The 26,291-nt window shown below is 34.7% G+C and overlaps 1 protein-coding gene and 1 pseudogene across 1 annotated transcript; both read left to right on the top strand.

The window, feature by feature from the left end:
• Positions 1–7,765: 7,765 nt before the first annotated feature.
• LOC143654948 (olfactory receptor 8I2-like) lies at positions 7,766–8,692 on the top strand. Its single transcript, XM_077126557.1, has one exon. The coding sequence runs from the start codon at positions 7,766–7,768 to the stop codon at positions 8,690–8,692; it is 927 nt and encodes a 308-aa protein (XP_076982672.1).
• Positions 8,693–12,659: 3,967 nt separating this feature from the next.
• Positions 12,660–13,244, top strand: LOC143654947 (TATA box-binding protein-like 1 pseudogene; annotated as a pseudogene).
• The last annotated feature ends 13,047 nt before the right edge of the window (positions 13,245–26,291 follow it).

Here is a 26,291-nt window from a genome sequence, read left to right as displayed (position 1 = left end):
CTCGGATAAACCCCAGAGTAATTTGAACAATGAATAAAATTATATTTGCAAATTCCCCTTGGGGGAATGATGAGAAAGGGGGAAATTTCAACTACCCCATGTGGAGAATTCCTGATATTCTCACAAGCAGTGGGGACAACCAAATCAATAGACTGAGCCCCCAACCTTGGGTTTTATTCATATGAAACTTATTCCCAAAAAGGATAAGCTAAGCCTATTTAAAATTAGGTCTAAGAGTTATCCCCAGAGAACCTCTTTCATTGCTCAGATGTGGCCTCTCTCTTTCTCTGTCAGCCAACATGACAAGCAAACTCACTGTCCTTCCATCCTTACATGGGACATGACACCCAGTGGCATAAACCTTCCTGGCATCATGGGACAGAAATACCAGAGTGAGCTAGGACTCAGCATCAAGGGATTAAGAAAACCTTCTAAACCAAAAGGGGAAAGAGAGAAATGAGACAAAATAAAGTATCAATGGCTGAGAGATTTCAAACAGAGTTGGGAGGTTATCTTGAAGGTTATTCTTATGCATTATATAGATATTACCTTTTTAGTTGAGGTATATTGGAGAGGCTGTAGGGAAGTGTCTGAAAATATAGAGCTGTATTCCAGTAGCCATGCTTCTTGAAGATGACTGTATAATATAGCTTCTGCAATTTGACTGTGTGATTGTGAAAACTTTGTGTCTGATACTCCTTTTATCCACAATATGGACTGATGAGTAAAACATATGGATTAAAAATAAATAATAGGAGAAACAAATGTTAAAATAAATTTACTAAATTGAAATGCTAGTGATCAATGAAAGGGAGTGATATGGGGTATAGAAAAATAGGGGAAACAAAGGTTAAAATATATTGGGTAGATGGAAATGCTAGCAGTCAATGAGAGGGAGGGGTAAGGGGTATGATATGTATGAATTTTTTTTCTGAATTGATGCAAATGTTCTAAGGAATGATCACGGTGATGAATATACAACTATGTGATGATATTCTGAGTTATTGATTATACACCAAGAATGGAATGATCATATGGTAAGAATGTTCGTGTTTGCATTTGTTGTTGTGTTTAAAACAAATTTTAAATTTTTTTAAAATTTTAGGGTATCAAATTTAATGGGCTTTCTGAAATAACAAAAATTATAGATAAAGCTAATGTTTAGGGACACTGATGAAAAGAAGGAGAGACCCAGACATAATAAATATTTCTTAACATTAGCTATACATTGGTGGAATGGATTTTCCCAATGGTTTCAGTTTCTTGAAGGAAAAAAGTTTCAACTTCCCAAACCTGGCTTTCTAATACAACACGTTGTATTAGAAAGATACCTTCTCCAACAATGACATACCATTATCTGGAACTGGGGCCAAACGCTGATTTTCCTGAAGTATTTTTCATCTGCTCCTGCCATGTGTGAAGACCTTGTTTCTGACAAAATTTTTAATGATTTTTTAATTAAACCAATAATTTAAACTGACTTTGCAGCATGTGAATGAACATAATTTCTTTTTTAGCTCTGTAGCTAACCTCAAGAGACGTGTTTGATTTTTATGGCTATTAAAATCCTTTGTTAATGTTGGCATACTACTGATAATAGAAAAATAATATCAGTAATATAATTTGTAAGATAAAGTGATGGTGTTCTACTTCATTTCAGTGTGGCTAGACAATCTTGAAAATTTTTGTAGTTATGAATATTGCATATTATCATGTCCTAGTTTGTTTAAGCTCTTTTTCAGGGCAAAGCCACACACATGAAAAAACATCATTTCACTAACCACTGGATTGAAAGTGTCAGGCACAAATAAAACTTGTATCATTATTGGTGGGATGTCATGAAGAGAATGATTAGATTTGCTGTAAATGGTTTCAAGGGATAAAATCCATGAATTTAAAGCATTTTGAATCAAGTATATTTGAAAGCTCAATAAATATATCGTTAATAATATCATCAGTACTTAGATGCAAAGGGGAAACACATTTTGACTCAATATAATAAGGTTTACAGTATCTAATATCCCAAGGTCAAGTGGAAAGATACAGAAGATAAATGTTCCTGTAATTGGAATATATAAGTAAAACATGGACAATTTAGTGAGATTTTGCAGAGAAGAGTTTGAACACCAGCAGATGTTTGTGGCCCTGAAATGTCATTCCTACAATGAGGCATCCTGCTGGTGACTATCAGATGGACCATAAATTATGAATTTGGAAAAAAGTTGTAATATGGCCTCTTTTCTCTGCTAAATTCTCCCAGAATCAAAGAAATTTTTATTTGAATGGGATCTTATAATTTGTCTACCCTTAATGAGAAAACCAATCTTGAATAAAAAAGTTATTTGCATTAGACCTCATTACTCATTAGGTAAGTAGTGTCATCCTGATTTTCAGTCCAGTACTCTCTTTTTACTGCACATACACTTATACAGCAATTTGTTATTCAAGCCAATTACAGTATCTAAGAACGTCTGAGTAGAGATACATTCATAATTTTGTTGGACATTTGAGCATTTTATTCCTCAAAGTAAGTAATATGCATATATCCAAGCCAAGAAAAATATTTCTCTTACTCAAAGTCAACATTTTTAAGCTAATATCACTGTTGTCCCTACCCCCAATTTTTATTATTTTGCTTGGATAACATTGTTTCCATACACTCAGTCACATAAACCAGAGTCCAAGCAAGTTAACTTGGGTTGATACTGTTTACTTTCTCTAAATAGTTATTGGATTAGGTCATGTTGATTCTGCTTCCCAAATATCCTTCAAATAAATCTCTTCTTTATTAATCAATCATCATTGCAACTCTCTTGCTCCAGGAACTAATATTTTTTAACCTTAAATATTGAAATTTTCTTCTATTTTCTTTTATTGCAGTCTGCCCAAGTATTCTTTAATGTAAACTTAATTTTACCTGAGAAGAAAAATGATAATTATAATACTTTCTGAAATGCACACTTCATTTAAATATATTTCCTAGAATATCATCATTCACAAAGACTTAAATCAAGAATTCCCAGCTGTCTCAAGATTTTCCTCATAATTTCCCTGGGGAAATTTCAGCTACTTCCTAAATTGTTCTACCTATGCACCTTGAATTGTACAAATTGATTGAAATTTTTTGTTTTCTCTTCTAATTCCTCTTCTAGAACTGTTACTCCTATAAAGAAAAAGACCTTATCTTATTCAACTTTCATAGTCCCAAGATTACTGGAAAAATGACTGTAAAATAGTAGCATATAGATGTTCAATTCTTGTTTGCTTAATAAATTAGTGCATTAATTATTTGACAGGATTTTTTTACCCATTGTACCCTATCTTATTTGCTTCTGAAATATAATTAAAAGTACAAATAATCAATAAATATTTCAAATTTACCATCTATCACACTAAAAATCAATGATTATTGGAATAAGGTTTGCATGAGCTAATTAAAAGCATGATGTATAAATATTAAACAAAGATATGAAGAGACATTTCTCATTCATAGTTGATGTGGGTAATAATATAATTTTAACATATATTAACTCCATGAAATCAGTGAGTAGGAAAGTTCAGTTCTCCTTGCTAAAAGGTATATCTGGCAAGCTCACTTGAAGACAGTGTTTATGCAAGATTCCCTAACATAATTTTACCCACATATTTTCACAGTGTTTTATAAAATGGTTTGTGTACAGACCTGCTAATAATGTAATCACTTTTATCTTTGCCTGTGATAATATTCCAGGATCCAAGACCACATATACACACCTATTATAAAATGACAAGAGTATTGATGATGGTGATGATGATAATTTTAAAATAACAATAATAATTAATTAAGAATAGTATAACAGGATGGTTAAGAGATCAGGATCTGAAGAAAAGAAGCTGAGGCTTGAATCTAAATTTAACACTTAATGGATGCTGTTCTGGTTTGCTAAAGCTGAAGAAATGCAACATTCGAAAAATAGGTAGACTTTTACAAACAATAAGGATTTATTAATTTTCAATTTGCATGAACATGTTTAACTCAAGGCATATACAGGAGGATACCTGGACTGTGAAGACAGGCTGCTGACATCAGAACACCTCTGTCACATGGAAAGGCACATGGACAGCTTCTGCTACTTCTTATCTCCTGTATTTTTTTTTTTTTTTTTTTTTTTTTTTTTTTTGCTTTCAGCTACTGGCTTCATTGGCTTCCCCTGTTTTCTGTAGGTCCTTTTCTCAACTTCTTGGGGCTTTTTCTGTCTTTTATCCTGTTGAAAGATCTCTAGTAAGAGAATTAAGACACAATCTTGGGCAGGCCTCAACTAAAAAAACCTGATCAAAAGGTGCCACTTAACAATACGTTTTCAATCACAGGCATGGATTAAAAGAATGTTATCCTTTCTGGCGTGTATCAGCCTCCAAATTAACACAGACACTTTAGAAAGTTAATGAAAATTCTTGACTCAGTTTCCTTGTCAATAAAATGGTATAATATTAGGGCCACCTTCATGGAATGCAATAAGATTCAATGATTATGCCTTTACAGTCCTGAGAATCATGCTTCACAGATTAAAATTTCAAAGGTTTCCAGATTTTCATGATGATGATGATGATAGTATATTTGTGTGGGTAATGTGTAACTGGAGACATATATGCTAAAAAACTAATAAACTTATATCTTTGTTTACATTATAATTGCCCCTTATAGAAACATTTTATGATTTTCCTTCATATCTTTTTTAGTGACAATTTTGGCAATGTTAAAGTTATCATATAGCCTTTTATCATTTAGCTTCTCATAATCATTTGTCCATGCCTACAGTCCACATTTTTTTGAGGCCACATGATATTTTTTTCAGGCTTTGCTTGTACAAGGTGGCCTGGATGGACAAGGGTTAAAATTCTACCTGAGATCCATTATGACAAGAAGAAGCATGCTTTAACCTAATTGGTCAGCCATCTTATTTTTGCAATTCCACTTCCCTGAAGGGATGCCTTTAAAATATCTACACAAATGGATTACATGTGCTTCTGCAGTCCTATTTCCATTGGCTAGGTATAAAATAATTTCACCTTCATATCAGAAATTTATTCTGCTACTCTATTTCAATTTAATTAATATTTCTTTTTTAATACTTTTTGGAATAAATTTCTTCCATGCTTTAGTTTTTTCTAGCTTTGTCTTTTTCCATGTTAAGCAATTTTATTGAGATATATTCACACAGCATAAAATCCATACAAATAATCAAATCAATGGTTTATAGTATCATCATTAGTTGAACATTCAGTACCACCATCAATTTTAGAACATTTTCATTATTAATAAACAATCCATTACACTATATCCACCACCATTTTATTGACCCTCAGCATTGGTGTATGACATTCATTACTGATGATGAATGAATACATAACTCTTAACTATAGTCTTTAGTTAGCATTAGGTGCATTTTTTCCATATATCATTCTATTATTAACTACTTCTTGTAATAGTGAGGTACAATTGTTCTAGTTCATGAAAGAACATTTTTATATTTGTACTATTAACCAAAGTCATCATTTACCACAGGTTCATTGTGTTATACAGTCCCATGTTTTATTCTCTAACTTTCCTTCCAGAAACTGATATGACTCTAAACTTTATCTTTCAACCACAATCACAATCACCCACATAATGCAGTGCTGTTATATAGAGTCAACATAATGTGCTACCATCACCTCTCTCCATTTCTAAACATTTAAATTCATCCTAGTTAAAAAATCTTATTTTAACATATTCAAACATACTAGTATTTATACATCTGTTTTGGTACATACATGGTTTTTAAGTTGTGTCAATTAAGTTTTTAATTGTGTGCAGCCAATCAACACTGAAATACAGAACAGTGAGGATTATACATATATGAATAGTTCCATAGGATGTGTATGTATCCCAGGCACATTTAAGAAAATACCTTGTGGCACTATTAATGTACAAATCTCAAGAGATGAATGAAATTAATTGACCAATTCCTTCATGAGATGAGTTTGGGATTTGAGGATGTTATGCTAGTATAAGACCGTTGAACACACTAAACTTCAGAAAACAATTCTCTATTATGGCACTGCTTAAAAATACTCTAAGAGCATAATTAATCCTGAACACAAATCTAAGTTTGACCTAATATATAATATATATTACATTAATATATATTTGAATATATAATATTATATATTCATATATGCCTCTAATATATATACATATATGCTGCTAATCCTCAAGAAGGCACATTAAGATAAACAATTACTGTAATGAATTTGGTTTTTATTTCTACTTTACCAGTGCATAAGAATACACACAATACCCACCAAAAATATTGATATTTACTTTATCAACAAAATAATATTTGTGTGAGTCTATTATATAATAAATAAAAAATAGTTAAACAATAACAGCAGCAACAGCATCTCTAACAACAATGGTAACAGATCTGGGTCATTATAGTAAAAATTTACATGATCCAGAATTGTAGATGATGCCCAAATTTAATAGTGAATTTGGTAGAATTGAACAGAATTTTTTTGTTTTGTTGTTTGATCATTAACCTGAAAATAGGAAGCAGCAGCTGAAAAAGAAGAAGATTTTATTTGGAAGACTGTATCCCAGGTAAATCTAACTTTATTATCATATTCTTTCTATAACTGTGTGTTTGTATTCTTTTTACTTGTCCACATCTTTCAGTAGGTCTTAAGAAAGTGTCTTTTCTGACAGGAGAAACAAAAATGCCTTCATTTAATAAATGCTTATTAAATAAATGGAAAGAAAAATAGGAATGCTTGTGAACATAGGGGCACTAACTGATTAAGTATATTTAATATAACATCAAGCCCCATTGAATTACTCAAGTAGAGGGTTTTATGGCTGAAATGAACTTGGATTAACCATACATATTTGTTTCAATTATCAAATGTTTATGTTGATCTTATTGGGAAAATAAATTATTTAATTTCTAGTGAGAGATAATGTTACATTTTTAATTCTATGCCTTCAATTTAACAAATCATATTTATCTTAATGTTTTCATCTTTGCCTTTCAAACCACTGTTTGGCAATGAATTGATTATTGCCTGATATCATAAATAAATGTCTTCATTATTTTAAATGCACAGGCACATATAACATAGATTAAGTTACTTATTTGGTTGTAGATTACTAACAAAGAGGAAAAGGACCTCTGATAGAAAATTGTATTAAGATGTTTTCATAAACTTGCAAAACAAGCAGGGTATTTCTACTTTTATTATTTTTTTCAAAATCTAATAATGCTCTATTGAGTCTAAGGAATTATTAGCTCTGTCCATTTCAGGACTATTCAGTTTCTAAAATGACCCTGAAAATAGCAGTTAGGTGTTAAGAAAATAAGACTGCCTCACAAAGCTATCATTAAACTCACAATCCATGGAGTTTCCTTTCCCAAATGAGCCTTGTATTTTCTAAGAGTTTCAGAAGTGAATTATTTTAGACCCAATAATAGATGGGGTAAAGTTCAAATAATTTCAAATACATAAATTTCTTAAAAGTGCTACCAGTTTCACACAATTATGAATTTGGAAAGTTTAGTAGTGTCTGTCAATTATATAAAATAATGAAAATCATGTATAAATCATCACCTAATTTTAGGCCAACACATAATTGTTCTCTGTCACTCTCTCATTATTTGAGTTTAACTGGACTCTGTTTAGCGGGTTTTTAGATCTGAATTTTGTTCTTGCCATTCAATAGGTAAGTCAAAGGCCCATGATGGAAAAAATGTCTGAATCTAACTTCACTGAGGTGATGCTCTTCATCCTTTCTGGATTTGCAGATCACCCTGAATTACAAGTCAGCCTTTTCTTGCTGTTTCTCTTCATTTACCTGTTCACTGTTTTGGGGAACCTTGGACTAACCATATTAATCCGAACTGACTCTCAGCTTCATATGCCTATGTACTTTTTTCTTAGCAATTTAGCATTCATTGACATATTTTATTCATCTACTGTGACACTGAAGACACTGGTCAGTTTTCAGCCCAACCAGAAAACCATCTCTTTTGTTAGTTGCTTTGTCCAAATGTACTTTTTTGTTGGTTTGGTGTGTAGTGAGTGTTTTCTTCTGGCATCAATGACCTATGACCACTACCTAGCAATCTGCAACCCCTTATTCTATTCAGTAGTCATGTCCCAGAAAGTGTGCAATTGGCTGGGAGTAATGCCAAATGTGATAGGCTTCACAAATTCACTAATATCCATCTGCGTGATAAGCAGTTTAGTGTTCTGCAATTCTAGCATTGATCATTTTTTCTGTGATACCATAGCTCTTTTGGCCTTGTCCTGTATGGACACATTCAGCACAGAGATGGTGATCTTTGTCTTAGCTGGGTTCACCCTGATGAGTTATCTTCTCATCATCACAATCACTTACAGTGCCATCATCTTAGCCATACTGAGGATATGGTCTGCAGTGGGCAGGCAGAAAACCTTCTCCACCTGTGCATCCCACCCCATAACTATCTTCTATGGGTCCCTGATTTTCACATATTTACAGCCTGATAACACATCCTCCTTGATCCAGGCACAGGTGGCATCTGTGTTTTATACCATTGTCATTCCAATGCTGAATCCTCTGATCTATAGTTTGAGGAACAAAGATGTGAAAAATGCTTTCCTAAGAGTCATACATAGAAAACTATTTCCATGACCAACCTATGAATCTTACCATTAAAATAAACCTGGAAGGTTTTATTCATTCAATTACTCCAACAATTGTGGAAAATATTACAGTAATCTTATATGGTGTAATATAGATTAAATGATGATTTAGAACCTTGAAATTTGTGACATGAATTATAAACTTGTATGTTTGTGTTGAATATGGAATCACTATAATAGCAGACTATTTGGGCACATCAATTATTCAGAGCATGGATATATGCAAGTAAGTAAAGGAGCATCTGAGCAGGGCTTGAAATTTATGCCTTACCACTGATGTGTGCAAGCACTCCACTGCAATGGGTGAAAAATATTAAAATGTGTATACAGCTGGAGGTTCTAGTTTCTTAGCTGTTAGAAACTGAAAGTAGAATATTAAGATATTAAGACACAAATTTTACTAACAAAAGAAATGACAGCTGGTAGACTGAGATCAAAGAAGGAAAGTGTACAGAACTAATAAAATTTAGGATAAGCACCAGGGAAATATTGGGTCAGTTCAGTGAGCTGGAAGCACTAATGGGACCATTAAATAATATAGAACTATATGATGTGAAGTCATTTTGCTAAGATAGTACATTTGATCATTTACTGTGTTTAGACATGATTTTGATTTTTGTTTACATAGAAAAATGATCTTTTTATGAAGTAGAGTATGTTCTCCATTAAAAACAGCAGAGCTGAATTTCCAAGTAACTATACTGTGCCTCTCTAAAGTCAAAGATTTAATTAAAAAAGAACTTATGGTTTGTTTGTAGGTAAATGAAGCACTAATTGTAAGTTATTTTCTCCAGTAGTTTAGGAATATATGTATTGTTTTCCAAACTTGACAATAAGTCTCTGGTAATCATGTATCTACAGTGTTAAAAGAGGAAAACACTGTAGCTGGAAGGAACAATTCCAGGGTTGAATAATTATTCTTTAATGTAAGCCCAGATAAATGAACTTTCCCAGGCATTGTTACAAAACCTTCAATATAGTCTTTACTGTGCATGAATCATTAGTAGCAATCAGAGGAATGAATGGGGATATCACATTTAAGGTCCTTGTTAAAATGAATCAGAGTAATTTGATGAGGTTCTTTTAAAATAAAATGTACATATATTTCCTCTCTCTCCAATAAGCCTAGGACTATAAACTCCTTAAGAGAAACGATTGATTATTCTTATTTTCTTTAGAGCATCTTCTAAAGTGTCACATATAAAGTTTGCAAGCAAATATTGTTTGCAATTTGATATGTGTTCTGGTTTGAAAGGATGTATGTCCCCTAGAAAAGCCATGTTTTAATCAAAATCCCATTTCATAAAATGGGAATATAATCCCTATTCAATACTGTATGTTTGAATCTGTAATTAGATCATCTCCCTGGAGATGTCTCCCAATCAAGAGTGGTTGTTAAGCTGGATTCAATGATGATATGTCTCTACCCATGTGGGTGGGTCTTGATAAGTTTCTGGAGTCCTAGAAAAGAACATTTTGGAGAATGAGGGAGATTCAGAGAGAGAAAAGCAGAACAACATAGCCACAAGAAGCAGAATCCACGAGCCAGTGACCTTTAGAGATGAAGAAGGAAAGTGCTTCCCGGGGAGCTTCATGAAACAGGAAGCCAGGAGAGAAAGCTAGCAGATGACACTGTGTTTGCCATGTGCCCTTCCAGCTAAGAGAGGACCTCTGACTCTGTTTGCCACGTGCCTTCTCACTTGAGAGATTTCTGAACTTCATCAGTCTTCTTGAACCAATGTATCTTTCTCTGGATGCCTTAGATTGCACATTTCTATAGACTTGTTTTAACTTGAGCATTTTCTCAGCATTAGAATTGTAAACCAACAACTTATTAAATTCCCCTTTTTAAAAGCCACTCCATTTCTGGTATATTGCATTCCAGCAGCTAGCAAACTAGAACGGTATGTGTGATGCTGTATTCATAGATGCATTTATTTATGCCCACATGCTAATTAATAATAGTTTTATTTTATTTTCCCTAGCTTGTAGAAACACAGTAATCATACAATACCCTATTGTATTCATATTTGTATTTTTCATTGGTATTTGGATAGGCAGTTACAAATTGAGATTCAAACATACTAGTTGATTAAAGTTTTATTTCTAGAATTCTTTTCCAAATTTTCTTTATGTATATGTTAAGTATGGCATAGTGATTTACAGATATATTCCTTTTCAAGTGATGTCCTTTCCAAAGCATTCAGATAGGAAATAAGGTAAAGATTTTTATTTTGTATATGTTACTTTATGTGTTTGGAATCAACTGGTAAGGAAGTTCTCATATTTCATATATCAAAATCAAAGCTCCTTTTTAGGAGTCTGGGAAATGATGAAAAGTAGCTTATATAATGAGACTTTTGGATATGTGTATGTGTGTGTATTTATATATGTGAATATATGTGTATGTTTTCTCTTATTTATATTACAGTGGTCTAATTCTGCAAGCTTCATTTCACAGTATAATATTAGATATTGTAAACTGGTGTAATATAGTACACATGAAATGCTATAGCATTATTGTAAGGATATAGTGAAGCTAATGTGTATTTATTCACTCACTACTTTTTAATGAAAGTTATATATTTTTCACTTTCAGTAATATTGTCTGATTGATTGGTGACTGTGAAGCCTTTTCAAAATCATTATTGAGAATTATTAAATCAATTACATTTTCTGAATTTCTTTTTTCTACCAGGGATTTTTATTTATTTATTTTAAATATAATGCTCATTTGAAAATAATTACATAAAACATTATGGCTTCTACAGTTTATTTCTATTTATTCTGGTTATATTTTTATGTATTTTACTTTTCTGCAATTGCTTTGAAAACATTCTTCTATAGATAATTTTTATAACTTGCACACTTCTTAATTTAATATTAATAAAACTATATATTTAGTTTGTTGTGTTAGGCAGCCTACAAGCTGCCTCTGTGGCACAGTATAATTTTTTTAATATGCTAAGAAAAGGCACTCAACTTAAAACACGTTTGATGTATCAGGCTTCAAAATAAAGATAATTATTTTTGTTCAGTTTAAGATACCTTTTACACCAACTTAAAAATAGTATTTTTCTTAGCTAGTCTAATTATAAAAATACTTATTTCCCCCAAAACATACTATTTAATTAAAATAAAATAAATGGAATGAAATATTAGATTCAGACTCACTCTTAAATCCATACACCACAAATAGAGGTCCATTTAAAAGTGAACTTAAGGATATTAACATATTTACAGAAAGTAGTATAGAATAAGTTAGAATTTTGCATAGGAAAATTTCCTTTCAAGAAACGGAGAAAGGAAGACTGATAGGATAGCTATCTAAAAATACCTAAAGATAAGAAATAAGAAAGGGAACAAATGAAAGAAAAAGTATTTTAATGAAGAAAGTACAATGCACTGAAATTTCATTGATTCAATGAAATGTAAATACAAACTGTATCCACAGTGCATAATTTCGTTCCTGAAAAAATAGTGTACTCAGAAACATATATTTTTAATGAATAGTGAGTTAAAAAAAATGAGTAATAACTAATAGCTATAGTTAGAGCTTCGAAGTAGCTTGTTATGTACTGGAAAATATATAAATGTTTTACATATACTAACACATTATATCCTCATAACTACTCCAAGCAAAAGCCCATTACTGCTTAAAATCAAAGATCACAGGTAATAAGTAGCGGCATATAACCTTTAAATTATTTTCCCAAAACAACATAACTGCCCAGACCCACAGCCACAAAGCACCAAAGACAGAGCTCGAGCTGCTGAGGGCTCCTAGCAATGGGCGGGGGAGGAAATTCCATGGCCACTGGGGAGCGTGCCTGCCTCCTCATCCTCCTTCATCAGCCGCCCCTGGCAGTAGCGCTGCTGCCGGGTCCTCTGCCACCACCCTCTCTTCCCACGGATATGGTCTTCGTGGAGGGACACTAAGTTTTTAAACTACCTCAATGGATGCAGACAGAAATGTTCCATTGGATATTCGGATTACAAATGTAGCCTGTGTTTTTAGAGAAAGATGCCATTTGAATTTAAGGAAGATTGCTTTGGAGGGAGCAAATGCAATTTATTAGGGTGAGGTTGGAAAAATATTAATGACGCTTAGAAAGCTTAGAATTACCGCTGCAATTTGGTCCTGAGGAAAAATAATTTGTACTGGAGCAACAAGTGAAAAAATACCTAAATTTGGTGCCAGATGTTTAGCACACAGTCTGCAGAAACTAGGTTTTCAGGTAGTATTTGCATATTTTAAAGTTTTTAACGTTTTGGCAATGTCTCACACATCATTTGAAATATGTTTGGCAGAGTTCTCAAAGAACAACAGACCTCATGCCAATTACAAAGCTGCACTGCAACTTGCAGTGTGCTATAGAATAAAATCTCTGAGCTACATTACAGATGTTTTCAATAGGAAGTATCACAGCAACAAGGCCCAATACCAAGGCTGTCCCTACTGCTGTGGAACAGATTTATCCATTTGTATTTGAAAGCAGGAAAGAAATTTCATAATTGATCACTTCTTTCGTTAGAATCCTTGTCTGAACCCGCTGCACTTTGGACTCAAAACAAAAGGAAACTGGGCCAACAGTAGTGGAGGAAGTAGACTCTTATTCAATCACAACTGCAATATAAGGTCCAGTTCCTCTGGGGTTTATTTCAAACCTTGCTGTAATATAAAACATAAGTTTACAAGACATGGCATTGCTGCTTTTACCAAAGGACATTCTGTTTATTTCCACAGTAATTCTCACGTCCTCTTAGAGCTATCACAGTATGCACAACCTTAATTGTTGTTGTCATTGATTTTTTTTCTGGTTTGAGCTAATACTGTATTTTATCTGTGAATAGTCTTTCATATTTTTGTATGCTAAATATGGGCACCAAAGCACCTGTAAAAATTGTCTTTTTCAATTGAATATGCACAAATAAAAGTTAGAAAAAGATCTCTTTTCATATAAATTCAGTAACTTTTTATCCTCATTTTCTATTTTAACAAAAATTTTCTTCATAATTCCTTTTTTAAACTGTGCAAGCTTAGATTTTTGCTAAAGTGTGCTGGCTTCCTTTTGAAGTGTCTTTTGTATATATATGTATATAGTATCTCTTTAATGCTCTGTTACTACTTATCAACTAGGATTTTTTCTTGCAAATTAGAAGTGAAAACATATTTATAAACTCTAGGGAACCAGAGTGGAAACTTAGAGATAAAGTCTAATGTTTTATGTTGATAATTTAAGATGATAGAAAACGTTAAAAAAATTTAAATTGTAATTTTAATAAAAGAATCCTCTTTACCCACAAGATGAATATGAGAAAGAAACAGTGATTGGTTGTACCTCATGTACATATTTACTTCTGGAAAGACTCTACTGTAGTTGTAGGAAAGTGAGTGAAGTTCTAGGCTCAATAATCTCATTTTGGTGCCGAAGGCTATATTAAAAGTCTTGCCAAAATTCCATAGCATTGTGCTTTTTTAACAAGAAGTGCCCACAAGCTGCCTCTGTGCCACAGTATAATTATTATATAGTTCAACGTGAACTTGAATGCCATTGTGCAAACTATGTCTTTCTTCTTGCTGTGTCTTATTTAGTGGGATTTAAGAGTGACTATTAAATATAGTACAAAAAGTGGGATTATTTACTCTTTAACTTACAATAAATATGCATTTGTGAGACAGTGTCTGTCTGGCTCACCCAGGAGCCCCAGAATGGACTGCCACACAGTTGTCCCTTTTGCCTTTAGGAGTTGAGGATTACAGTGTTTTTACTTAGAAATAAAGCTGACTAGAGAGGTGAATTAGTGTCTCAGTAGAAACTAAACAGAGGCAATATTCCAACACAGTCTTCTTATTACCAGAATATTTTGAAACCTTTGTGGAAAATGGAATATCTTAGCCTCCATATTTAATACATTTTCCTTACCAGATTATACAATTTTTGAAAAATTATCTTAAACACTGAACAATTCATATTCTTTCTTTTATTTTTTAATCTTGTTTTCCTAGCCTTCCCCAGACCCTGCCTGTGTGTTGGGAATCTGTGTTTGTAAAGATTGACTTTTGTATTTTCATTCTTGTAGAAGACTTAATTATGATTTTCATACTTTTATTGTTCTTTTTTTACATACATATTTATTTGCTTCATTTAAAAATACAGTTAGCAAGCTAACCTTATAAAATACAGAGAATAAAATTATATGAAAAAGTTACAGGTTCTTGGCTGACTTTTAAAAATCTGAGATCATCCACTTAATTTTAATTAATGGTAATAAGTGTCCTCCTGTTTTACAGTGCTTGTAATAAATTATAGAAAAGGGAAAATAAAACCTGATTATATAACCAAGATGCAGATCCAAATGTCTTAATATTTTCAGTGTTCAAATGACTTGAAAAATGGGTAATCAATGTCTCATCAAAATGCTTTGCTTGCAAAGAGAAGGGAGGACAGTCTGACAGGGTCATTGAATGAGTGTCACCTGGCACAGAGAATATGGATAACTCACTAGGATGACCAGAGGGGAAGAAATGAGTAAAGTGCAGTCTTATGCTTGCTCTCTACAAGTGCTGTAATTTTTTTATGAATAAAAAATGTGAATACACACACACACACACACACACACACACACACAAACACAGAGCCCATATGAGTGATACCAGCCCTCAAAAGTAAGCTTCTTCACTACAGAGTAACTTATTTTAAACACATTAATACAGAAATGAGAGAACAAGATGATCTTTTCATTTTACCCATGGATTATCAGGCCTCTTATCCATACATTATAAATTAATGCAGGTCTTCATTAAGACAAGGACAGAAATAAGAGAGAAAGGAATGCACATAAGTACAATGAGATATTATGTTTCACTGGATTTGCCATATCAATCAGTTGGTGATATATGTAGAGTTTGCAGGGTTCATCCTGGGTGATAAATAAGATGAAGATGTTAAAAGTAGAAGTAGAATCAGAGAAAAGATGGAGTAGGAGGAGGATTATGAGGAGAGACAGAGGGAAGAAGGTAAGTTAAAGTAGAATTAGATATAGGCAGAGAAGAGAAGAAGGTGAAGAAGATGAAGGGTAAAATGAGGAGATGGAAAAGGAAGAAGAAGGGCAAGAAGAAGGAGAACACTTGGAAAGCAGGATAGATGGGATCAGTTATACTTAGTATTCTAAGGCCCCATTCCATTTTCAAGGTACAGAACCAGAACTGCAGACAAATATCATCCAGGCAAGTGTGGACTTATCCAGAAAACAGATATTGAAAGCAACTACAATGGATAAGATTGAAAAGGAAATATAGAATTTCCACTTCTAATTAAGATGTAAAAATCTGCAAAAATATTGCTGCAATTCTAACAATTTTGAGAAACCCAAATAATCTAAAAAGTATCATACCTTTACAAAAGCCCACAAGAAAGTTGAGCTTTCAAATATCCAAGTAACTTGAATTTCAAAAAGGGACAAGGCCCTCAAAGAGGAGATTTGACAAGTGAAATATTTCAACATTGTCAGAGAGTAGAAGAAAGAGGTGGACATGATACAAGCAGCTATGATAAAATCAGCTAAATTATAAAGAATTGTTCAAACCAATTGGGGGCTAGAAGAGAAACTTAAATTCAAGGAGCTTGCCTCCACATTCAGTATCTACTCTGCATGTAACTACAATTGTTCATCAGAAAGCTGGAAGATGATCAGGGAAGCTCAATATGCCAATGTCAAAATACCGAGCATCCTTCTCTATTACCAATTGAGAGAGTGCTATTACTTTGCCAACTATACCTTTATTTTTACTATAACTTGCCCTAATGATGAATAAGGCTTAATACAATAAATAATAAAAGAACTGCTCCTAATTTCTGAGAACATTCAATCTATAACATTTTGATTACTTATAAACTTTATTTCTCCAAAATAAACCTAAATTCTACATAGTGTCTTTCTAACACCCTCTTACTTAGAAACTGCATATTTCCCCATAGTGGTGTTCTTACTCATGACATTGAATAATAAAGCCAAGCTGTTGAATCACAGGTGTTCCTAGTGGTTTTGACCTAAAGGGCATTGATGGTTATTTGCTTAAAAGATCTAGTGAAGAGGGTAGGCTGTTGCCATCTTAGGCTTCAGACAACCAGTGTATAGCCTTTATTGTGAATAAGAGCTTTATGGGGAATAAAACTCCTTTGATCAAGTTTTAGTCTCTTGTCCTCTATCCCAGCCAAAAAAAAATCTATCATTTTGGTACTGAAATCTGGGACCAGGAACAGAGATGAAACCTCCATCGTTGGGGACAGAACCCACTTGCCTGACTTTGGCACCAACCCCAGTGAAATAATCTCAGCATAAGGGAAAACACCCTCCTCATTTCCATCTAAAACTCTCTTTCTCTTTTGTATAGGACAACATGTCTGGAAATCCTAGCACTAGGGGAAAGCTGCCTTTGCCGAGTCTAGGACCCTAGGAGCAAGTGAGAAGGTGAGACACCCCCGTCCACTCCTCAACATACTTACTGGGGCTTAAAACTCTCAAGGGGATATGCCCTCTTGATTGTTTCTAAGTCATCTAAGAGTGAAAGTTTTCTCCTTACCCTATCCACTATCAATGGAAATGGTAGGTCTTTGATCTTGCTGCTGATTTAAGAGATTCATTTTCTATTGTAATACCACCTGGCCACCATATAAACTGGATAACACATCAATTTGGCCAGAAAACAGAACACTTTACCCACAAATTCTTCTAAACCTTGACAATTATTGTCAGCATCTCAGTAAGTGGAGTAAAGTACCATATATCCAGACCTTCTTTGGCTTCTGTAGGCATCCCTCCTTCTCTCTGACAAACTTATTGTGCTTATCAAATCCTTCTTCTACATTTCCAACTGGTCAATGATCTCACAGCCTTATGATAACTTGTCTCACTGCAGGACAACAGATGACCACACACAAAGCAGTTAATTATGAAAAATAAAAGAAATTTCTTTAAAAGGTGATGAAAATCAGGCAGCCTTTCTAGCTAGACTCAGAGAAACCTCCAAATGCTATACTAATCTCAGCCCATACTCTCCTGAAGGTACTTTACTCCTCCATATGCATTTTATTTCCCAATCAGCCCTTGACATTAATCAGAAACTCCAAAAATCAAAAGTAGAACTCCAAACTGTCCAAAGTGACATAATTATTCTAGCCTTTAAAGTCTTTAAAATTAGAGACCTAGAAAAAGTCCAGCAGGTAAAACTTAAGGGGGAAACCAAAGCTAAATTATGCACCCATGCTTACCAACTCTTTGCTTCTACATTGAGAGAAACCTGAGGCTTCCCTAAATAGAGAGGGAAAAAAATCAACTGAGAACTTGTTTTAAATATGACAGCCAGGAAACTTGACCAGACAGTGCACAAATCCCAGACTTTCCCTCTCCTTGATGCTGTGCCCACTCTGGAATCAGGAAAGTCATTGGAAGTCCAACTGCCCCTGGGTCCTTCAAGGCATGCGGATATCAGTTACCCACTCAACCAAGACCCCTGGCTTTAATCTCCCAGAACTTCTGGGACTAGTGGCAGAGGACTGAAGGTGCCCAGGAACTACACAAGGCCCAGCAATGATCACTCACATGGAAACTTAGGTAGCTCTCTTAATAGCAGCTAAGCTAATTTCATTTCTTAGAGATGCAGTAGCCACTTACTCTGCTCTCCCCAAATATGAAGTACTAACTACTAAATCTTCAGTCTCAGTAGTTGGGGTTGATGGCATAGTTTCACAGCTGTAACAGTTACACCAATCCTACCCTGTTTACTTGAGAACCATGCATTTACTCACTTATCCTTATCCTCCCATCCTGCTCCATACTAATCTTAGGTAGGGGACATCCTAGTTGGGGTTAAAAGTCCAAATATTCATTCCTTCTCCACAAACCACATCAAGCATCTTCCTTCTGTCTTTAGTCAATACAGCCTCTTCAACAGACCCTACCAAACCCCCTTCTCTCCCTTTATCTCCCTCTCTTGTCAACCCTGAAGTATGGAACATAGAAACTCCCATTATCGTGGCCCACCATGAATCAATTACTATTTGCCTTAGGGACCCTACCTCCTTTCCTGCTCTTTTCCAATACCCAATACCCCCTAAAGCTCTCTGAAGAATCAAACCCATTGTTAAATGACTCCTATGAGTGGAACTGTTAAAACCAACTAATTCTCCCTCAACACCCCCATTCTCCCTGTTAAAAGGTCAAATGGTTCCTAAAGGTTAATGCAAAATCTACCTAATTCATTTTATGGAGCTAATATCATTTTAATACCAAAACCAGGTAAAGACGCTATTAGGAAGGAACACTACTGGTTAATCACCCAAGTGAATATAGACACAAAAATTCTCAGCAAAATACTAGCAAATCAAATCCAATAACATTTTTAAAAGTATACACTATGACCAAGTGGGGTTTATACCAGGAATACAAGAATGGTTCAACACAAGAAAATCAATTAACGTAATACAGCACATTAACAAATCAAAAGGGAAAAACCACATCATCACCTTGATTGTTATTGAAAAGCATTTCACAAAATTCAACATCCTTCTCTGATAAAAACACTTCAAATGACAGGAATCAAAGGTAACTTCATCATTAGGATAAAAGGCATATATGAAAAGCACATATCCAGCATCATACTCAATGGAGAGAGACTGAAAGCTTTCCCCCTAAGATCAGGAATGAGACAAAGATGCCCTCTGTCACCGCTATTACTCAACATTTCTCTAGAAGCTCTAGCTAGAGCAATCAGGCAGGAAAAAAAAAATAAAAGCATCCAAATTTTAAAGGAAAAAGAAAAACTTTCATTATTTCCAGATGACATGATACTATACTTTGAAAATCCTAGGAGATTGAGAAAAAAGTTACTTGAGCTAATAAACAAATTCAGTAAGGTCATGGGATATAAAATTAATGTGAAAAATCAGTAACATTTCTGCACACAAATAATGAACTTAGGAGTCAGTTAAGGAAAAAATCCATTCAAAACACCAAGTGAAAGAATCAAGTACTTAGGAACAAACTTCACCAGGGCTATAAAGGACTTGTATACAGAAATTAAAGAGGATCTAAAAAGGTGGAAAGACATTCCTGCTCAGGGATAGGAATGTTAAATAGAGTTAAGATATCAATTCTACCCAAATTGATCAACAGATTCAACATGATACCAACCAAAATTTCAACAATGTACTTTGAAGACTTGGAGCAGCTGGTTACCAAATTCATCTGGAAGGAAAAGAAAGTGTGAATAGCTAGAAGTATCCTAAAAAAGAAGAGTGAAGCAGGAGGGTTAATGCTTCCTGACTTTAAAACTTACTATAAAGCTACAGTGGTCAAATCAGCATGGTACTGGCACAAAGATAGAAGTATTGATCAATGGAATCAAATCAAGTGTGTAGAAATAGACCAGCAAATCTATTGTCAACTTATTTTTATCAATGTCCTCAAATCCACTGAACTGGGACAAAATAGTTTTTTCAATAAATGAGCATGGGAGGACTGGATATCATTAGCCAAATGCACGAAACATGACCCTTACCTTACACCCTATACAAAAATTAATTCAAAGTAGATCAAACACCTAAATATAAGAACTAGTACCATAAAGCTTCTAGAAGAAAATGCAAGGAAACATCTTCAAGACCTACTAATAGGGGGTAGCTTCCAAAACTTTACACCCAAAGCACAAGCAACAAAAGAGAAAGTAGATAAATGGGGACTTCTCAGAATCAAATGCTTCTGCATCTCAAAAGACTTTATCAAAAAGGTGAAGAGGCAGCCAACTCAATGGGAGGAAATATTTGGAAATCACACATCAGACAAAGGTTTGATAATCTGTATGGAAATCATACAACTCAAGCACAAAAGAACAAACAATCCAATTATAAAATGGGCTAAAGACATGAATAGGCATTTTTTTCAGAAGAACAAATACAGATGGTTCAAAAGCACATGAAGAGGGTATGCAAGGACAGTACAGAGGTAGAATTCTCACCTGCCATGAGGAAGATGTGGGTTCAATTTCCAGTCCATGCACTTCCCAAAACAAACAAACAAACAAACAAGCTAAACAAACAACAACAACAAAAATTCTACAAATGCTGCTGAAGTAATGGGACACTCACATGGAAAAATAATGAAATGTGACTCCACGATACAGCATACAAAACACACACACACACACACACACACACACCCGTGAAGAGATATGCATTTTCATTATCTATAAAGAAAATGTAGATCAAGACTACAATGAGATACCACCTCTCACTTACAAGAATGGCTGGTTTCGCACCTATAGGAAACTACAAATGTTGGAAAGGATGTGGAGAAATTGGGACATTTATGTACTGCTGGTGGGAATGCATAATGGTACAACTGCTATGGAAGATAGTGTAGTGGTTTCTTAGGAAACTAAGTATCAAGTTGCCCTATGACCCAGTAATATAATAGTACTACTTGTTATATACCCAGAAGAGCTGAAAACAGTCACACAAAGAGAAATTTGCACACCGATGTTCATAGTAGCATTAATCACAATCATCAAAACATGGAAACAATCTAAATGCTCACCAACAGCTAAGTGGATTAACAAAATGTGGTATATACATACGATGGAATATTATGCAGCAGTAGGAGAAAATGATATCCTGAAGTATATGATAACATGGATGAGGCTTGAGGACATAATGTTGAGTGAAATAAGCCAGACACAAAAGTATAGATATCATGAGTCCACTTTTATGACAATAGTAAAGGTAAGATCAGAGGCTTATAATACAGAATATAGGGTTCTTAGAGATACACAGAAGCTAGACAGGTGAACAGTTAGCTAGTGAGGTTAAGCTCAAATATAGGGGATAGAGTGAAGGCAGTTCTCTGGTGGCTCTATAAGTAATATTACTGTATTGAAGAGGAACATGTTTGAAAGGGTTTGTATAGACCTATGTGTCCCACTGATTAGCACTACAAATATATAAAAAAGTAGTTCTTCTTGCAAGAACTACTTCAAAAGTATGATTCATGTACAAAGAGTGTTTTAAGTCCATGGTACAAGGGGAAAACTACTACTGCATGCTATGGGTTGTGTTTAACAGGAAAACATCAGCAGTACCACAGCAAAACCAGGGATAAATAATAGGAGGAGGAACAAAGGTTAAGAAGAGGCATAGATTTCCTATGTGGTAGGGTCTGTTTATTGACTATCCTTCTCTTGGGAACAATGAAATTATCTAAAATTGAAAGTGTTGGATTGTGGACTTTGGGCACTATACATAATGCTCAATGAATGCAGGTGGTTGAAGGATGTACTGACTGTGAAGTATATTGGTGTGCATTTGTATATTCTTATGATCGATTATTGTGTAGCTACAAAATAGGAAAAATGTTGTGAGGCATGCAATAATGTGAATGAACCTATGACATTTGGTGAGGCAAAATAAGACAGAAACAAAAGTAAAATTATTGTTTGGTCTCCTTCAGAAAATGCTTATAAGAAAACAGTGGCATAGATTGTAAACTCTTATAGCAGACACATTTATCCCATACTGGTAATTATCATTTCCTGATTTTGATAGCCTGTTTTATATATGTATAACCTGGTGAGTAGAAATAAGAATGAAGCCAATCAAGTCAGGATTAAGGTAATTCAGAACACAGGGGTAAGGAAGTCTGTATTTTAGAACAGTACCTACTCTTTGTGACCAAGGGGAAAAAGTTTATTTTGTCTGGAATCTAAATATTCTGCAGCAGGCAATCTAATTCAACCTTTCTGGATAGCTCATTTGAACAATCAAAACACAGAGAGACCAGTATAAAAATGAAGGTCTTAAATTCTGCATAACTTAATGTAATGCCTGGATACATCCCAGAATACATTAAGCAGATAATCAAGAAGTATTGGCAATATCCCTTGAGTGATGGGAACAAAAATATGGAACTATTAAACTTTAACATCACAGAATTCCATGATACTGTGTCAAATATCAGGGACTCACAAATCAATAGGCCAAGCTCTTCATCTTGAAGCTAACTCTTGTGAAGCTTATGCATGAAGTGCAGAAGCTTAGCCTACCTTTAGGTATGCCTAAGAGTTACTTCTGAAGGACCTCTTTTGTTGCTCAGATGTGGCCTCATTCTCTCTAAGCTCAACTCTGCAAGTGAAATCATTGCCCTCCCCACTACTTGGGACATGACATCCAGGGATGAAAGTCTCCTTGGACATGTGGGAGATAACTCCCAGTGATCTATGAGGCCTGGAACCATGGAGTCAACAATTTTATCCTGACCAAAAAGGGGGAAAATAAGTGTAACTAATGAAGTATCAGAGGCTGAGAGAGTTCAAATAGTGTCGAGAGGCTACTCTGGAGGTCACTCTTAGGCACGCTTCAGTTAGACATTGCTACCTATCAGAAATTGCCAAACTGCAACCAAAACCATTCCAACCAAACCTAAAGAACACCTAGGACAATATATAAGAATCTGCAATGGTTCCATGTACTAGGGTAACTTTCCAGATACTACAACCTCCAGATAGGGCCTGGATCAGGTAAGTCTTGAAACTTTGAGGAGCCAGCCTCTCCAGAGCATCAGATAGTTCCATCTCCCTACCCCATATTGTCTACAGCCCCTTTGTACATGAAAAAGTTAGAACGGCCATAGCTCAAATACCCCTAAAGAGTGGAATAGAAAGATAAGAGGTGATGGTGGAGTTATACAGAGAAAGTAGAGCTTTACAAATGAATATGATTGCTGAATCATTAAATTTGATATTTCTTTTAGTCTCCAGTATCTTACAGCAGGTAGAACTAAAAATATAAAATTGTAGAATTATAATCCATACTAAACTCTGTAATCTGTTATACAACTAATCATTGTGTTGTGCTTTGAAATTTATTGCTTTTTTGTATATATGTTATTTTCTCAGAAAAAATGAAGAAAAAAAGTCAATTGCAATGATAAAAAAAATTATCCCTTCTAGCCTCCTACATTTTGGAGCAGCCAGAAGGAAAAATCTGAGATAATGGTACACTAGCCCATAACAAACTCTAGGATCTGTTCTGTAACTACTTATTATTGAAGAGTGCTTTGAAAACTATTGCTTTTTCCTTTCTTTGCTTTGTATATATGTTATATTATACAACAAAAAGTTAAAATATATACACGGCCTCAAGCAGGATGATCTTAGAGACAGTCAAACATCACCCTAAAATTATTAAAAGCAAAGGTTCTCATCCACTGCCAGTCCTTTTGTAATACCCCTATCCTGCCCATTACAAAGACAAGTCAGACCTATCTCTTAGTGAAATATCTTTAGGCCATAAACCAAATCGTCAATTCCTTTACCCTATATTGCCTATTTATTCCCTCCTAAATAAGATCCTGAGCTCCACCATGTGGTAGTCATTCTTGATTTAAGGATGCTTCTTCTGCATACATTTACATCCAGATTCTGTTTTTATTACCTTTGAGTTGTAGGGCTGAGGGGACAATATGCTACCTCAACTCACCTGGACAGTCCAACTTCAAGGGTGTAGGGACAGTCCTTATCTCTTTGGAAATGCACTAGCACAGGATGTAGACCTCCAGCATTTAGAATGTAGTTCCCTTCTACAGTATGTGCATGATTTACTAATATGCAGTCCAACTAGGAAAGCCCCCCCTCATAGACACCATTCCACAATTAATTTCTTGGCCAAATATTGATACCTAGTGTCAGCCTGTAAGGCTCAAGTTGTCTGTAAACAGTTCTTTACCTTGTTTTTATTCTCACACCATGGTAGTAATATTGTCACCCAAAAGAGTCAAGGTTATATTCTCAATGTCACCACCTAAGACCAAGAAACAATTAATAAATCATTCCATTCTACATATGCAATCAGTAATTCTTAATATCATCACATAGATGTATGATCATCATTTCTTAGTACATTTGCATCGATTTAGAAAAAGAAATAGCAAGACAACAGAAAAAGAAATAAAATGATAATATAGAGAAAAAATAAAAATACAAAATACAATATATATATATATATATATATATATATATATATATATATATATATATATATATATATAAAGAAACAATTAATAGCTGTGGTACTTAGATTCAGGTGTCAACTTGGCTAGGTGAATGTTCCTAGTTCTATTGCTGTGGATCTGAGTCAATGGCATGTGAAGCTTATCTGTCACTGATTACATCTGTAGTCAGCTAGGAGGCATGCCTGCTGCAATGAATGATGTTTGATTTAATTGGTTGGTGCTTAAATGAGAAAGCTCAATGCAGCACAGCCCAAACAGCTCAGCATACCTCTTCTCAGCCTCACAGCTCAACACTGGCCTTTGGAGATGCAGAAAGGAATCATCCCTGGGAAAGTTGTTGGAACCCAGAGGCTTGGAGAGAAGGCCAGCAATGATCATCCTGTGCTTTCCCACATAAGAAAGAACCTCAGTTGAAAGTTAGCTGCCTTTCCTCTGAAGAACTATACATTAACTAAACAAATCCCTATAATTGAAAGCCAGTCATCTCTGGTGTGTTACATTCCAGCAGCTAGCAAACCAGAACAATAGCTTTCTTGGAGGTAGCAGGATATTACAGAACCTGGATATGCCAATTTGGAGAAACTGCAGAGCTGTTAGGGGACTAGACAGTACTCCTTTAGAATGGAGTGCAGAACAGGATACTGCCTTCACTGCCCTCAATGACACTCTTACCAGCCTGCCCTGCTCTGGGTCTGCCAAACTTAGATAAGCCCTTTTACCCATATGCAGCTGAGAAGAAAACAATATCATTAGGATTCTTAGTACATTCCCCAACCTGTAGCATACTTTTAAAGGCCATTAGATACCACATTCCAGAGATGGATGCCATGCCTCAGAGTGGTAGAGGCTACCAAGTTGACATGGGGACAAAGCCTATCATTATATACACCTCAGTATATGAGAAATATTCCGAGGGCAAGAGGACCTCACTGGCCTTCAAACAATAGGCTCCTGAAACATTAGATCCCAGGTCTAAGACACACCAAAGGTTCAAATCCAAGTTTTCACCACCTAAACCCATTTGCCCTGTTGTCTATAAGCCCAGGTCAGGAAAGTGCAGTAGCACCCCTAGAACACTCATGCACAGAGACACTAGCTTACAATTACCCTACCAGGCCAGGCATATAATAGCGGCCCATAAAATAACCCAGAATTAAAATGGTTTATGGATGGATGTAGTTTTGTGAAAGGAGTTAGAAAGGCAAGATATGCTATTATCTCTCTGCAAGAAATTATAGAAGGATAGTTCTATCTCCTGGGACCTCAGCCCAAAAAGCTGAACTCAGTGCCCTCATTAGGGGGTTACCATTAGCAGTTAGAAAGAAAGTTAATCTTTTATGCAAACTTCAAAAAGAAATTGCAAACTACCACAGGGTACCAAGCCCAAATCAATAGTATTTCTGAATATCCTTGGGGGTGCTCTGGGATCTACTTGAGTCTCTATAAAAGTTTTTCATAGTAAGTTAATTTTTTTCCCTAAAGATTCTAAGGATGATCAAATGAGAGTAAGGAGATCTGAGAAA

This window comes from Tamandua tetradactyla, chromosome 14, assembly GCF_023851605.1.
Source record: "Tamandua tetradactyla isolate mTamTet1 chromosome 14, mTamTet1.pri, whole genome shotgun sequence".
NCBI lineage: Eukaryota > Metazoa > Chordata > Mammalia > Pilosa > Myrmecophagidae > Tamandua > Tamandua tetradactyla.
This window is presented reverse-complemented; position numbering and strand designations above follow the sequence as displayed.